A 15716-nucleotide genomic window follows, 5' to 3' on the forward strand; every position below is an offset into this window, starting at 1 on the left:
CATTTCGCAAGTTGTGAGTGGGTCAAAGCTTCATGGGATGTTGTGAAAACTGAGACAGTGGTTAACTCATTTAAGAAGTGTGGAATTAATAATACACTGGATGGTACAGAGGACAATTTGTTGTATGAGGACTCAGATTTTGATTTAGAAGAGGTTTAAAGTGTCTCTTCATTTAGCTCTGGAGATGAATTTCTGGGTTTTGACAATTAAAAGGTGGGTACTCTTTCCTAGTTAGATTAGGTATTAGTTGCAAGTAGGCCTATTTATTACTTTATATTTGAAAGACTGTAAATTCATTATAATATTCAGTGATAAAGTTTTTTTCCTAAAAAATGTGTACAAAAAAGGGGGGTGCATCCTATATGCTGGCAAATACAGTAATTCCTTAGCCCACAAACTCACCAGATTTAAATCCCATTGAGATTTTTGTGGAGAATTATGAAGAAGCATCTTCGAGAAATTGCCCCAAGAGACAAAAATGAACTTGTTTCTAGTCTGCAGACCATATGGGCATGTTTTGATAAAAAAAAAAGAGACTGTAAACTGCTAGTAAATAATATGCCCAACCATTCACAAATGGTCACAAAAGCTAAGGGGATGAAACAAAGTACTAATTATCATGTTATATCCCTCTGACTGTAATTTTTGCATTATTCTAATATTATGAACCATGTTAAAAATATTATTCTCATTTTTTTTTTACGTTACTAGTTATTTACTGAGTTATCATTACATTATCATTTGCATATCACCACGTTACATTACATCTCATTCATTTAAATTTTCTTTCAAAACAATAAAATTGTAAAACAATGACATCCTATGTATAACCCAAGAGCATGAGCTCATCTGGGATACAAGAAGTGTAACAATTACACAACATAAATAGTATACAAAATATTGACAATATATTTAAAGAATAATGTGTGTGTGTGTGTGTGTGTGTGTGTGTGTGTGTGTGTGTGTGTGTGTGTGTTACTCATATGTACATGTGGAATAAGAACAATACAGTTCAGTAATTAAAAAAAAAAATTATAATAGTACACAAAGATATCGACAATATAGACAGAGAATAATATATATATTTATATTACACATATGTACACATGGAATAAGAACAATGCAGTTCAGTAATTACTTGAATATTTTATATTGGTTAATTTCTCTTGGTATAAATTGGTTAATTACTTTTTATACAATTATTCTAAACAAGTTTTCAATATTTTTATAAAAATTTAGATATTGTCTAATCAGATTTCCATTTGTGTTCCATTCGTATTAAGAGAGGCAAGCTGTTGAAAATTTTTGGAGCCAAACAGATATAGTGCTTGTGTATTATTTCTTTTTGTGCTTTAGTGATAAATATTTTAACCTGGCGTTAGTAAGGTGGGTGTCACAGTTATTTCTTTCTATATCTTTGGGGTCTGTGACACCCCACCTTACTAACGCCAGGTTAAGCCTGATTTTTCTACAGAAGTAAGTATCTTTTTATCTTTTCTAATACTTATGTACTGGTTATCAGTGTTTAGGAAAAATAGCATCCTGTAAATATACAGTTGTTTAAGAGGAAGGATATTTAATACAGTATATTTAGCATTCACTGTAGTGTCTCTATACTTAGTTGGTTAAAATGTGCATTCATTTATTTTGTAAAGAGATTAATGGTGACAGTGTGGTGTAATATGTTCCTCTCCAGCTTAGTATACCATACTGTATAACAGTTTGTATCTAGGTGAAATATAATTATTATTATTATTATTATTTGACACCTCCAGGGAGTCCAAAGACTCATCGAGGGAGAGTGTGCCAACAGCATCGAACAATTGAACCCTTCCAACTACTAACCGAGCTCAAACTTGCTTAACTTTTTGCATGAGCCATTAGTAGCAGAGGCTCTACCAATTGACCAACTTTTGTCAAAATTAAGAATCTCAAGATAGCATAAATCTTACTTTGTTGCATACTTCTGTAATATGTGGTTTCCAGCTTGAGTTGCTGTCTAGTTTGCACCACAAGAAATGTAACAATTACACAGCATAAATTGTAACAAAATATTGATAATATATTCAAAGAATAATATGTGTGTGTGTGTGTGAGTGTGCACTACTCATATGTACATGTGGAATAAGAACAATGCAGTTCAGTAATTCAAAAAATGATAATAGTACACAAAGATAATAGCATCCTGTAAATATATAGTTGTCTAAGTGGAAGGATATTTAATATGGTATATTTAGCATTCACTGTAGTGTCTCTATACTTAATGTTAGTTAAAATGCGCATTAATTTATTTTGTAAAGAGATTAATGATATCAGTGTGGTGTGATATGTTCCTACCTAACTTAGTATACAGTACTGCATAACAGTTTGTATTCAGGTGAAACATAATGTTCTTAACATTGTCAGAATTAAGAATCTCTTTAAGAAGACTCAAGATAGCATAAATCTTACTTTGTTGCATGCTTCTGTAATATGTGGTTTCCAGCTTAAGTTGCTGTCTAGTTTGCACCTGTTTCCTTAGAGTATGACAGTAGCGTATTGTATTTCAGTATCTAATATGTTAATAAATTTGCAGTAAGCATCATCAACATTGGTTTCAGATTGTATTTTTTCCCAGGATATGGTACTTAATTTATGTTTTAGCACACTGTAGTTTATTCTAGGATACTGGACACTGACATCTTTTGTCTCTGTAGATGCTGACTATAGATGGATTCTTACTATTGGAAAGTAATCTGTGATTGACTGTTTTAACACTGCTGTCCTGACTTGAGTTGGACTTTGTGTTTTTACAAACACATGATCCAAACATGAACTACATGGTTTTACTTTTACATAGTTATATAATCTACAAAGTACATAGATTTAGATTATGCTAATTCATATTTGGTAATAATTATTTTCTATGCAATAAATTAGAACTGCAAATCGTTCAACACATTTTCTTCGATTATTCAAATTTTTTGATTCAGAGGTATACATTTGATAAAAAGCTAAGTAAAGCTCTGAAGGTAACTTAAAAGACAACAAACTGAGTTAAGGCCAAATAGAGTTTGTCAGGATTAGATTTTCACTTTAAGACAAATAGCTGAGAAATCATGGAAATATAACAAGGATCTGTATTTTAGTTTTGTAGATCAAGAAAAGACATATGACAACATGTCAAGAGAAAAGATGTTTAAAATGCTGCTTAAAATGTGGTGTCAAATCTCCCTCCAGTTGGTGAGAGTGACCATGAAGTTTTTATTTACATAGGTTTATTTACCTAGTGGTTGCCAGTCATGTGAGGACTTCTGTGAGAAAAGGGTATATGTGGATAAGGATCTGAAATTAGAGGGCACATTGTCAAAATTGTGAGGACAACATAACAAATTTTTTGCAATGATGTGGAGGACAATGACTTGTAGCAGTAAGGAGATTCTGGTTCAACTGTACAAGGCTCTGATTAGGCCACATATGAACTACTGTGCACAGATTTGGTCACCTGATTTTCAAAAGGATGAAGAGAGAATGGAAAAAGTCCAGAGGTGATTGACTAAGTAGTTTCTGGTCTCTGGATTGTTGAGTATGAAGAGAGATTAAGAAGATGAAATTTACAGTCTAATAGAGTGATATGATATGATATGATAGAGATACAAGTTGGTAAGGGGTTGTCATATGATTAATGTTGAGGTTTTTCCTAAAATGGTAGAAGATAGGGAGAAAGCAAGAGGTCATCCCTGGTAGCTGTATAAGGAGAGTTGTATTTAAAACATGATATGATGAGCTGTGTATGACATGTATGACAAAGAGACCTCTCAGTCCTAGAGTCTTAGGATAATAATAATAATAATAAATCAGACATTCTGTTGAGCAGAATTGAAGGAGGTGAGCATTATCTGCACTGTTATTTATAATCGACATCAATTCCATTATAAAAGAAAGTGACATTAAACCTATCAAAATTAGATATATAAATCTCAGCTTTTTTTTACTTTATACAGATGATGCCATACTCCTAAATAAATCCAGTAGAAGTCTGCAGAATTCCCTGTCTAAATTGATTAACTGCTGTAATAAATGTAGCAAGAAAATCAGCAATAAAAAAAGACAATGAAAATAGAGAAAAACACTGAAAATTCTAAATAGAGAACTTACACAAAACAGGTAAAACATTTCAACTATTACGCACAATTTATGGAAACACAAATTATCAAAGCAAGTATAACTAAATAAATTTATATGGAATTATAGTTCAACACATTGACAGAAATTAGTTAAAACACTAAAGTAGCTGTATACCAGACAGTGTTTAAATAATTTTAACTTACAGATCTGAATGCTGAGTTTGAAATAAAACTCTTGATCAAAGACTGTGCACAGATTTGGATGTCTCATATCTCATACAGATATGAGGGCAGAGTTAGTTCTGAGAAAAATTAGAAGAGTGAATGATTACATCAATAGCAGTATTATATTAAAAATGAAGATATTAGGAAAGCACTTGACACAGCATTTTGTAATGTGTTGGCAGAGGAAATCTCAGATGGTATGGTCACTTAAACATAATAGGAGAAGAAAGGTTAACAAAACAAGCATTTTTTTTTTGCCAGGAGAGCAGCAAAAAGACCTAGAGGAAGATCAAGATCTAGGAGGATTGATACAGTAAGATGTGCCTTAGAAGATGAAAATATAAGACATACATATTGGTAATGACATAATCTTCTAAGTCCATGCTCTAAGGATGCATATCAGGAATTTGATGATTTGTACTAAATAAATATTTTAATTAAGCAATATATTAAATATTATAAATTAAAAATTGTAAAATGTTTACTTAAAGCTGATAAAGGCATAAGAAACATTTATACTTTTTTACAAAGTACAGAGAAATAGAGAACACATACAGTTAACAGAGAACAATGATTTAATGGGCAGAACAGTGAAGTGGTCTCCTGTGATGAATACGAGAATTTAATAAGCATAGCAAAGTAATAACAATATTTTATTTTTAATACTAACAGTATCTGGAAATACAATTATAAAATCAACCCTGTATCTTTATTAATTTGATTGATCAAAAGCCTTTTCTTTCACATATAAAGAATTAGTAAAACTTATACATGCAAAACAAATAATTTCTCATCTATTTGCAATATATATATATATATACTTTAAAAATCGTTGAAATATTAATAATCTTCAAAAAATGTGAAAAGTTTACTTTTATCATGCAAAACAGCTCATAAATTTATTTAGCAATGCAAAGAAAAAATATAATGTATCATTTAATTGAAAAGCTCATAGAAAGATTGGTTAACTCATTGCATGTAAGTAAGAGAACTTTTTTTTTCCTCCTGGACTCAGGTTTTTATTCCTACAAAGCAGGCAAAACTGGCCAGAGAACACCATGCAATTAAGAGATTAAAAAAACAGTATAGCATACTGTCGAGTGGTCTGCAACATATTCTGGAACTCTATAATGTTGTGACAATAATAATAGTCACAACATTATAGAGTTGTGACAATAATAATAATAATAATGATGATAAGCTATACCTTACATACTTACAATAATTGTATGAGTTAAGGAAATAATTACATAAAGTTTATTAAACTTTTCCTAATCTTTTTACACTAAGGCAAAAGACAATAGCATGATGCATTATCAGTTTCTAACAATGAATGAGATTACTTTCTGAAATCAATGTTTTTATCTTTGGAATCCGTATTTTGCGTGTGTGTGTGTGTGTCAGAGAGAGAGAGGGAGTTAATCCGTAGAAGATATGGTAAGAAATGAATCATTCTGATTAATATTTTATCATAATATATTATTATATAACTTATTTAAGTTAAGGGATATTACATCCCATATTGTTTCTTAGCCGAATAAGAAACTCAAAGAGTTTTATGCCGAATATAGAAACTATATTAAGTTTGGCGATTCCAAGCGTAAGCAAATACCTGGATAGTGCACCTGACCCATTTGGTAGTGCAAACTGAGGAAACTCATAGTAAGGGTGGAGCAAGTTCCGATCACTATTCTTGGTATTTACCCATAATTATATATTATTATATAACATTTATCAGGTAGCTTTATTACAACAGAAACTTAGACACACAAAATATTTAGTAACATTAGTAAACCGATAATCACTATGGCTACACCAGGATTTTTTTTAAGGAGCAGTGGGATTAGAGTTAAGATTTTTTTTTTTTTTTTTGCAATATTGGTATATCATATCCCGTGTGTACTATTTAGTATATCAACACTGTTGTGCGAGATATGCACTCTATACCACAGCTACCGCTATGAATATAAAATGTGATATTTTGAACTTGTAAGAATTTAAGAAATTGTCGTAGCGCATTATGCAACCTTGCTCCAATCCAGCGAATACATATTTACAACGCAAACAAAATTCTGGAATTCTTCGAAGAATATAAAGATGGCATTAAAACTGTATGTAGCTACACTCATCTTATTTACCAGACGATAAAATCATGTCGTTTATCAGAAATAGTTTTGCTGAGTGATATTTATTGTATGAAATCAACCAAATTGCCAGCAAAGGTTGGTCAATTGGTGGAGCCTCTGCTACTAATGGCTCGCAAAAAAAAAAAAAGTTAAGCAAGTTTGAGCGCGGTTAGTAGTTGGAAGGGTTTAAATTGTCGATGCTGTTGGCACACTCTCCCTCGATGAGTCTTTGGACTCTCTGGAGGTGTCATATAATAATATTTCATTGTGTGTGAATACACACACATGCGATATATGCATACGCTTCTGAAGGTTTTTGTGTCTTTAATGCAATTTTATAATAGGCAAGGTAAGTTCAACATGCCTAATTAACTACAATTAATTAAACCACAAAATTACCTTGTATAAGAAGCCACCCATTTCGGAAATTCCAACCTTTGATCCTTTTTTAAAGCACGCTAAATAGTCCTTGGTGAGCACGAAGAACCTTTCCTTCCAGCGACTGAAAAATCTGTCTCTCTGCTGCCATAGCAACCCTTTCTTCAAGGTCACTGACTCAAGAGGGGACTCCCTCAAGTCAGTCTGCGATGATATCATTCTGATGACCGATGATAGCTGCCTGAGTGCATTGTCACATCTGTAAATACAAAATATTGCAAAATATCTGTTGTTTTACTAATTAAAATATGATTTTGTTTCGCTCACTGAATAAGTAGGTTAAGAAGCCTTCGAAGTGGGAAGAAATTATGTATCACTTAGCTTAAAAGAAAGTTTCACGATAGCTTACAAAAGGGTTACTTTACGCGAATACTATACTAAAGAGTGAAACTCAAGCAAGGTGAGTCAAAATGCTCAAGGCTAACAAGCATTAGAAACACACCCTCGTATCTTAAAATACTCTACAAACGCAAAGCGTCTATGTTAGTAAACAAATTACAGTAAACATAAGCGATTACAACGTATTCAGCAGACAGTTAGTAACCCTTAAAAAATTCATTGTAATAATCCGCACAGACACAATTATCGTAAGGGAATGAATACGAATAACATATAAAACATATGAGGAATAAAATAAAAATAATTTCAAACCTATTTTAGTGCTTCTGTTGCTCAAGGACAACTAACTAGTCAAATGCATTTCCTTCACACCGCACCAGCCATGACAAAGCTACACTTGGTGGCGGTATTGGAACGCTGCGGGAGCCGCTTCCCTTGGCGTTAATGTGACGGTATGCCATTTAAATCCATCTTCAGAACAGTCGGACATTACAGCTCTCAGTTATCGTTTACTCTCACAGTAAAACCTGACTTCCGATACGAAAACAACTCAACCAAAGTTAGCACTTATAATAATCAACCGACATAAAGAGCAACGTTAAAAATCTACGCTCACAAACGCTTCCTCTTCTTACCATTCCGTCTCTTACAAAGCTGCTCCGAACACTGGGTAACCCGTAACGTACGCGCACGACGAGATGTGCGCATCGGTTCGGGCAGGAAACCTAGCGTTCCCCTGCGAGCGTGGAAGTGGGAACGGTTTCCTGTGTCGGGAAGTGTCTCCCGTTTGAAGATGCAGAATACTAATAAATCAGTCAATTTTCTTTCGTCCTGTTCTATGTGAGACAACAATACGTCCTATTTGTTCCACCAGTCAACGGTGAACATCAAAGTCAACTCATTACGTAAGTTGTTTTGGAGACAAACTGTAATCAAATACAGTAAGAACTTTTCGATGGTGTGATGGCTAATGAAGCAAATACCTAATATTTTTGCGAAGTAGAGGTAATGAGTAATATAAATTCAAAGCTTTTATGAATATAGAAAACCTATACGATATATACACACTTGAATGCTTCTTAATTATTCATACAATGTTATACAATTATTCGTTCAAGTGTCGGGTCCAAAAATAATAAAACATACTGATTTTTTTAAAAATTCTGTTTATGTAAATTAGCAGTGCATAATGATGTATGATAAAGGTTTATCTACATTCCGTTCACTAACACGATGTAATTCTTGGTTACATTAATTGATATTAGAATTTATTTTTATTTATTCCTTATTGATTTGATCAAACTATTTATTAAAAAAAATTTTTTTTTGAAATTTACGACTGACCCAAGAAGAAGCATTTCATTGGCTACTGGTAAATATAGGTTATTCACAATTACAAGCAATTTAGATATTTACAGGATGTTTATTCTGACATTAGTTTTTCTCAAATCGCATACCCATTTTATGGATCATTCAATGAAACGTAATTGTTTCGTTCATGCATTTAGAAAATATCATAATTTGGAGTCGGTAGGGGTAAAAACCTATATTTTCATACATGGCGTTGATAATTAGCAAAACCAATATGTCGCTTGCGAGAACAGATACCACACTTCAAACTTCTCGTTGAATTGGCTAAATCAACTGCACCTCCAGTATTGAAATGATCCGATTGAATTATATTAGGTATTATCATCAAAATCATTATCAGTATGTATTATCATTAAAATTCGTAACCACACGCATCTACAGACATAGGACACTCCTGGAATAAGGATTGACCGACCTATTCGGTGGGATTTTTGGTTTCGAATGCCTGCAAGGTGAAGTGTGGATCTACTTGTGAGCGTGAATCAGGAATTATCATCAAAGAAACTAAAAACTGATTCACAATGCAAACTTTCGTTTGTTTTTGCTTCGTTTGAAAAAGCGGATTTTTAGTTATTGATTTTAAATGGCATCGTCTACTTTGCAAAGGAAAGAAAAAAGATATTTCCCGATTCAGAATCATAATTAAATTATATATTCTTCAACATATTTATATTGTAACCAAATTCTTTTTAAATAAAATCCAGGAAATAATAACCTGCCTGAATAGAACATTATATAAAAAAAGTACACATAAACTACATATCTAATACCATTTAGTTAATTTATAATTAACTAAACGGTATTAGATATAATAATATAAGATGCAATATTACTTGTATATTTCATAATAATATCCTCTAACACTTTTTATTTCTCGCAGGGAGCAGGCAGAACTCTTTTAGCCAAACTTTAAGAAATCGGTCGACAGCCGGTCTCCACCATTAGCTATCACCGATAGCTGAACTCACGGCTGCCGATGATTTTAAAGACAACGGGGAGAGAGAGTATGGCAGACAACCGGCTGCTATCTCGTGATAGCATCACGTTGTCCGAAATAGTAAGTTTTGAATTCCGGGTTAAAAACACGAGTTTCCAGGAGGGGAAAAAATCCATTGAGAACCAGCTTTAAAAAAAAATCCTCTATCTAGTGACTACAATCGAAATCATAATGGTGTTTCCTCTGGTGGCCTAGCAGTATATGGACCCGGGAACGTTGCCACAAGGCGACGCATTTTGTTAATAATATTACGCTGTCTTTTTATTGGCTTCAAATGTTATGTGTAATCTATAGGTTGTCAAACAGAAAAGTATGTGGTTTGTTGATACTGATAGCTGAAGCTACCAAAATTAATGGTTAAGCTTGACAACTCAGAGGTCGTATTATTTGGAGTGGGTAATTCAGAACGAAAAGCTGAGTGCTAGTAATGTATGGCTATCCTGATTATCGACCTTTTTCAAGTATGATTGGAAATTTCACGAAAACATAAAATACTGTGTTTAGTGAAGTAAAATATTTCAGTCGCATGTATGAGTAAATATTAGAAACATTTAAGGAATAATATTAATAATCTTTACTATTTTGCAGTGAAATTATTTCAGTAAAATTAGTGGCTTTACAGAAGTTGCAAGTGAAAACTTGCACATTTTATCGACAGTAAAAATAAATGTATTTTTAAATTACTAATCTGGGTGGGAAAAACCTGCTTGTGAAATGCATTGAACAGTTGAAAGGAAATGACGCGTGGTATTATTTATTTTAGAATGTAGCAACTTGAGTATCTTAAATACACAACAAAATGTCAAGTTATGGCCTGATAATACAGTACTGATGTGATTATATTGACAGATCCTATCAACCTATTGTAGAGTGATACGTTATACAAATTCACTTCTTCTAATTGTAGAACTGCTTCTAACAGAATAATGTTGAGATTATGGACAATACTTGAAGACATGCGTCAATGATTATTTGTGTAATTTTATCAACATTTAGCTTTGATTATTCGGGCTGATATTTTAGGAAGGATTATTACTTCACGTAAGGTTTGAGTCAAAGTATTCGCCAACAGCATATATTAGTATATATGCTGTTGGGAAACCTATGGCATAACTACATACTGAGAAATCCTGCAATAATAGGGATCGATAGTTTAATGCCAATACATGTGAGTCCTATGAAAACGGTAAAGATGTTCCTCCCTTTATCGTTTTCACAGAACTCGTATTTATTGAAGCGCTATAGGAGGGCCGAAGACATTGTAGTACTGAGAAAGACTAGAGGGGAGGGGAGTGATCCAATTAATTTTATTTGTGACATATAACATAAACTGGCCTGAGTTTACTGATTGAGATTTAAGTCTTCATTCAGACGAAGGCTTTGTCTTTAATTTGATTTACATCAGAAGACATTTGGTTGGGTGGTAGTAGTATTCGCTATCTATCGAACAATAAGTTAGCTATTTTTTTACAGTTCAATTGATGCAGTCTGTTTTACTGTAGCAAGCAAGGCTTAGTTTTACAGCCTATGCGATGGGGCGTACCAGTCCATTCATACTCTAAAAAACAAATAAAAAAAATTAGCTGTCGTTGTGTTGTTAATCACACTGTTCTACCGATATTAAAAATGGATTCCACTACCGTATCTTCAGGTTTTTTTTTTATTTTTTATTTTAAATACCATATCTGCCAAGTAAGGTTTGCAACTAATAATACCCCGTATAAGAGCTTAATAATGAATTACCAGATTTCCATTACTTTTTTTTTTTTTAAGAGAACATGAGTAATACAAAAATTAATGGGCTCGTTAACATTTTTAAACAATGTATTATTGTTTTCCTTCCACTACAGAAAATCGTCTGCGCTTTTCTATCTGCGATATTACAGAGTATATCTCTATTAAATTGCACAAAATCTCATTTGTTAGCTTTTGAATTATCTTGGATCCCAGCATACCTAGAACATTGTATGGAAACGAAAAAAATTAAATTAATTATAAGTTGATCCTTCGGTATTTACACTATTTGATGGGCACTCTTTTCAGGAAAAAAATTATTTATATACACGAATTGAGTTATCATGTGGTTTATTTTGAAAGTAATGTGATTAAATTTCAGATAAAAGAAAAACTTGGACAAACAGAAAACCCCCGTTTACAATCGAGTTAATGAGATTTTTGAATATTATAAGAAAGCCTATGAAAAGGTTCTTTCGGTAAAGGTTATGTTAATAATTCTTTTTTTTTTTTATAAAATAATCAAGTGTTCACTAGACCATTTCCCTCTTTTATTATGCCATTTTCTATTACAGTTTCATCACTATCGGAGTGGCTGAAGCTTAATTTCGTACGAATGTAAAATTTGATGTTAAAAACGGAACATTACCAACAAAACTATTGCATCTATTTGATGCAATAGTCTGATGTAATACTGCATCAGATAGATGCAATAGTTTTCAAATGGTATAAGCATCCCAAACTGGTTGGCCGATTGGTTTAGCGTATTGCCTCTCCAACCAACAAGCTGTGGGCTCGAATCCCGCCGGGAACATGGATGCTTGTGATCAGGTGGAAGAACACCACTAATTGGAGGTCTGAAGTGGCTTGAAAAAGTTCTTTATCATTGTCTCTAAAGCAGCATTTTCGGACTATGTAAAAAATAAATTACAACCTTAGTTGCTTCAGCCACGATTACAACCAAACCAAACACACACTATTCTAGACATTCCAACTGTAGAAATGCAAATTTTGTGACCTATAAAGGAGATCCAGCAGTTAGCTCAGAAATCATTCGTCCTGTATACTGAACAATGAATCTACGGAACAGGGCTTCAGAGGAGAATGATAATTGAATGTTGTTTGGGGGAGGGGGAAAGTGTACGTGTTGCTGCACAGCAATTAAGCATTCCCAAGTGTACTGTTAGCAGCACGGGGGAGAAACCTGATGTCCACAGATGGTTATTATTTGAGAAAATATGTACTCAATGCTATTTAAGCATTTCGGAGTCCACAGTTAGCATCGTGATAAATAAATGGATGTCCACAGTAAATAAATGAACATCGATCCCGCCATACGACTGAAAGCTCATTGAAAATACTGGGTAGCTTCCCGTCAGGTCCGAAAAAGAGTCCGTGTCTGAGGATGAAGGCAGCCACATGTTCCATAAAGTTCAGTAGCCAACAATTCCATAAATGTTTGCCTTAGACGACGATAGTCCATTAATGGACATGTTAAACACGATAATATATATATATGTATATATATATATATATATATATGTAGAAAGTATTTTACCTTGGGTATAATAAATGTTAAAGATACCAAGTTATTTTAAACCTGGTTTTACTCCATTTCTCAAGTAAGCAAACAGACAAACAAGTCAAGTTGACTTGCAGGCGCAAACTTGACTTGTTTGTCTGTTTGCTTACTTGGGAAATGGAGTAAAACCAGGTTTAAAATAACTTGGTATCTTTAACATTTATTATACCCAAGGTAAAATACTTTCTACATTTATATCTCCTCCTGAGATTTTTATTTAATAAAGTTAGAACACCTTATGGTAACTTGTTCTGGAAATACTTATAAGCTCTGTATTACTAAAATCTTAGTATTTCTAGCCTGGCTCCCACTGATGAGACCTCGATAGGGGTCGGAACTGGTGGGGGCCGGCTTTGAGAGGCTCTGCTTGGGGATAGGTTTTTGCCTGTCTCTGAGTAGGGCCACCGCTGAGATTATAGCTCTGGCTGGTGGTGGGGTGAGCCTGCCACTGGGTAGAGCCAACGCTAAGAAGTTCTTCTCGGTGACGGGGTGAGCCAGTCACTGAGTGGAACAACGCTGAGTTAGACGGTCTTTCGGCCACTATGGAGTGGTCTAGGGATTGTCCTAATTTTTAGAGAGGTCTTTACTTAAATACACCTCAATAAAGGTCGAAACCGGTCTGGGTAGTGGCCCCTTGCCTTTAATACAAAGCATCATACATCTCCTCCAGGAGATGTGCTTTGCATTAAGGGTAAATATTAAGATTAGTGATCAGAGCTTATTCTATTTTTACCATGAGTTGCCTTGGTCTTGCACTGCATGCAGGGTCAGCTAGACTTGCAACACTTGCAGGCGCAAACTTGACTTGTTTGTCTGTTTGCTTACTTGGGAAATGGAGTAAAGCCAGGTTTAAAATAACTTGGTATCTTTAACATATATATATATATATACACACACACATATATACATATGTATATATACATATACACACACACACACACACACATATATACATATGTATATATACATATACACACACACACACACACATATATATATATATATATATATATATATATATATATATATATATATATATATATATATATATATATATATATATATATGAGCCTCCGTAGCTCAGTCTATACTGACTACGGAGAAGCCCTTTGGTCGGAAAGACCTGGGCTCGATTCCCGTCAGTGACATGAGGAACCTTCTTCTGGTCTCTATTGACTAAAAGTATGTTAGCAGGTCTCATGGAGGTAGGAGCAAGGCAAACCGGCCCGTGAACACACGGGAAGATGGTATCCTTACGTCTTCTAACACGATAACACTCAAAATCACAAAGAAAAACTTCGATGCGTGGTTGAAGTTCAGCATGACATCGGAACATTGCAGTGGTCAGCACAGAGCTCCTACCTGAAACAGAATCAGCGGATGGATCCTCTTCATTATAGCTATTAAAGCATAATAATACGAACTTTCAGAAATTTGTAGAATGTCTTCGACGCAAAACTAAACCAGTTATTGGCCAAAGATGGGAGCAACACGTTATTAATTTCTATCGAAATTAATAATAATAATAATTATCATTTTTTTATATCTGCACGTGTACGGTGACTTTTGATAAGATAGTGTATTTGAATTCCGTATTCAGCAAACCTATCCCGTTTTACTTCTTCCCTCAAATAAACTTTCATCCAGGAACTACGAATTTGATTCAAAATATGAAAATACCCGAATTTTGAATTAACCTCTGAGGTTAATTCATAATTTATTTATTTCACAGTCCGCGTTAAAACAAATGTAATACTGTATATATATATATCATCATCATCAGTTGCATCAGTCTTGGGACTGGTAGCTCAGCAGCAATTTCCTCCATTCCGTTCTGTCATTGGCTTTCTTCTGAACCTCTTGGTAACTCCTCAAACCCGTACCGTCTTTGACTTGGTCGAGAAAGCTTTTCCTTGGTCTGTCTCTTCTTCTTTTCCCCTCTATTTTGCCTTCAGTTATTCTTTTCACAAGTCCATCATGTCGAAGTATATGTCCTATCCCTTGTAATTTTGATCGATTTAATTAGAGTTCTTGTTTCGTTTATCTCTCTCAGAACTTGTTGGTTTGATTTTTTTTTTCTGTCCATTTTATTTTGTTCATGCGGCGCAAGCACCACATTTCAAAAGCCTCCAATCTTCTTACATCTTCTCTGCCTAGAATCCAGGTTTCACATCCATACAGTGCAATTCTTCATATCAATGTCTTTACTAATTTTTTTTTTTTTCAATTGTAGGTTGAGGTTTCCTGTTAAAATGCTTTTCATCTTAGAGAATTGGGCTTTTGCATTGTTTATTCTTGATCTTATGTCTTCTCTTGTTCTGCCATCTTCTGTTATTATAGGCTTCCTAAATATTTAAAGCTTTTCAATTGTTTCCCGCTGATGTCTATATGCTCTACATTGATAGGGATTTTGCCTGTAACAATGATTTTAGTCTTATCTGTGTTGATTTTCATTTTATATTTTTCAAAGTTATTTAGTAATTCTAGCATTGTTTTTAACGTTCTTCTGTTTTTCTGCTACAAGGGCTATGTCATCAGCAAATCTTATACACATGACTTGCTCACCATTTATCTTTATGCTACTATTTATTTTATCTTTAGTTTCCTGAATGGCCTTTTCAATATATAAATTAAATAAAAGTGGTGAACGTATACATCCTTGTCTTACTCCACTCCTTATATTTATTATTTTATCCTTATCATTGATTTTAATCCGTCCATTTTGATTTTTATAAATTTGATAAATTATTTTCCTATCCCTCAAATCTATGCCGATATTAGTTAGACAATTTAGGAGT

The 15716-nt window shown here is 33.6% G+C and overlaps 1 protein-coding gene across 3 annotated transcripts in view; it reads right to left on the reverse strand.

The window, feature by feature from the left end:
- The window catches only part of LOC150106902 (uncharacterized), a 191008-nt gene that overhangs the window by 70607 nt on the left and 104685 nt on the right, over window positions 1–15716 (reverse strand). For 2 of the 3 annotated variants that reach the window (XM_090392811.1, XM_090392812.1), the window contains exon 3: window positions 6857–7094. In XM_090392811.1, coding sequence (XP_090248937.1) covers window positions 6857–7054 — 198 coding nt within the window. In that variant the 5' untranslated portion in view covers window positions 7055–7094. Of the gene's footprint in view, window positions 1–6856; window positions 7095–7546; window positions 7898–15716 lie in introns of those variants that run through there. The other variant, XM_090392813.1, reaches the window with a different exon arrangement.

The sequence above is a fragment of the Typopeltis vanoorti genome, chromosome 5, assembly GCF_054136105.1.
Source record: "Typopeltis vanoorti isolate ZY-2024b chromosome 5, IOZ_Tvanoo_1.0, whole genome shotgun sequence".
In the NCBI taxonomy this organism is placed as follows: Eukaryota; Metazoa; Arthropoda; class Arachnida; order Uropygi; family Thelyphonidae; genus Typopeltis; species Typopeltis vanoorti.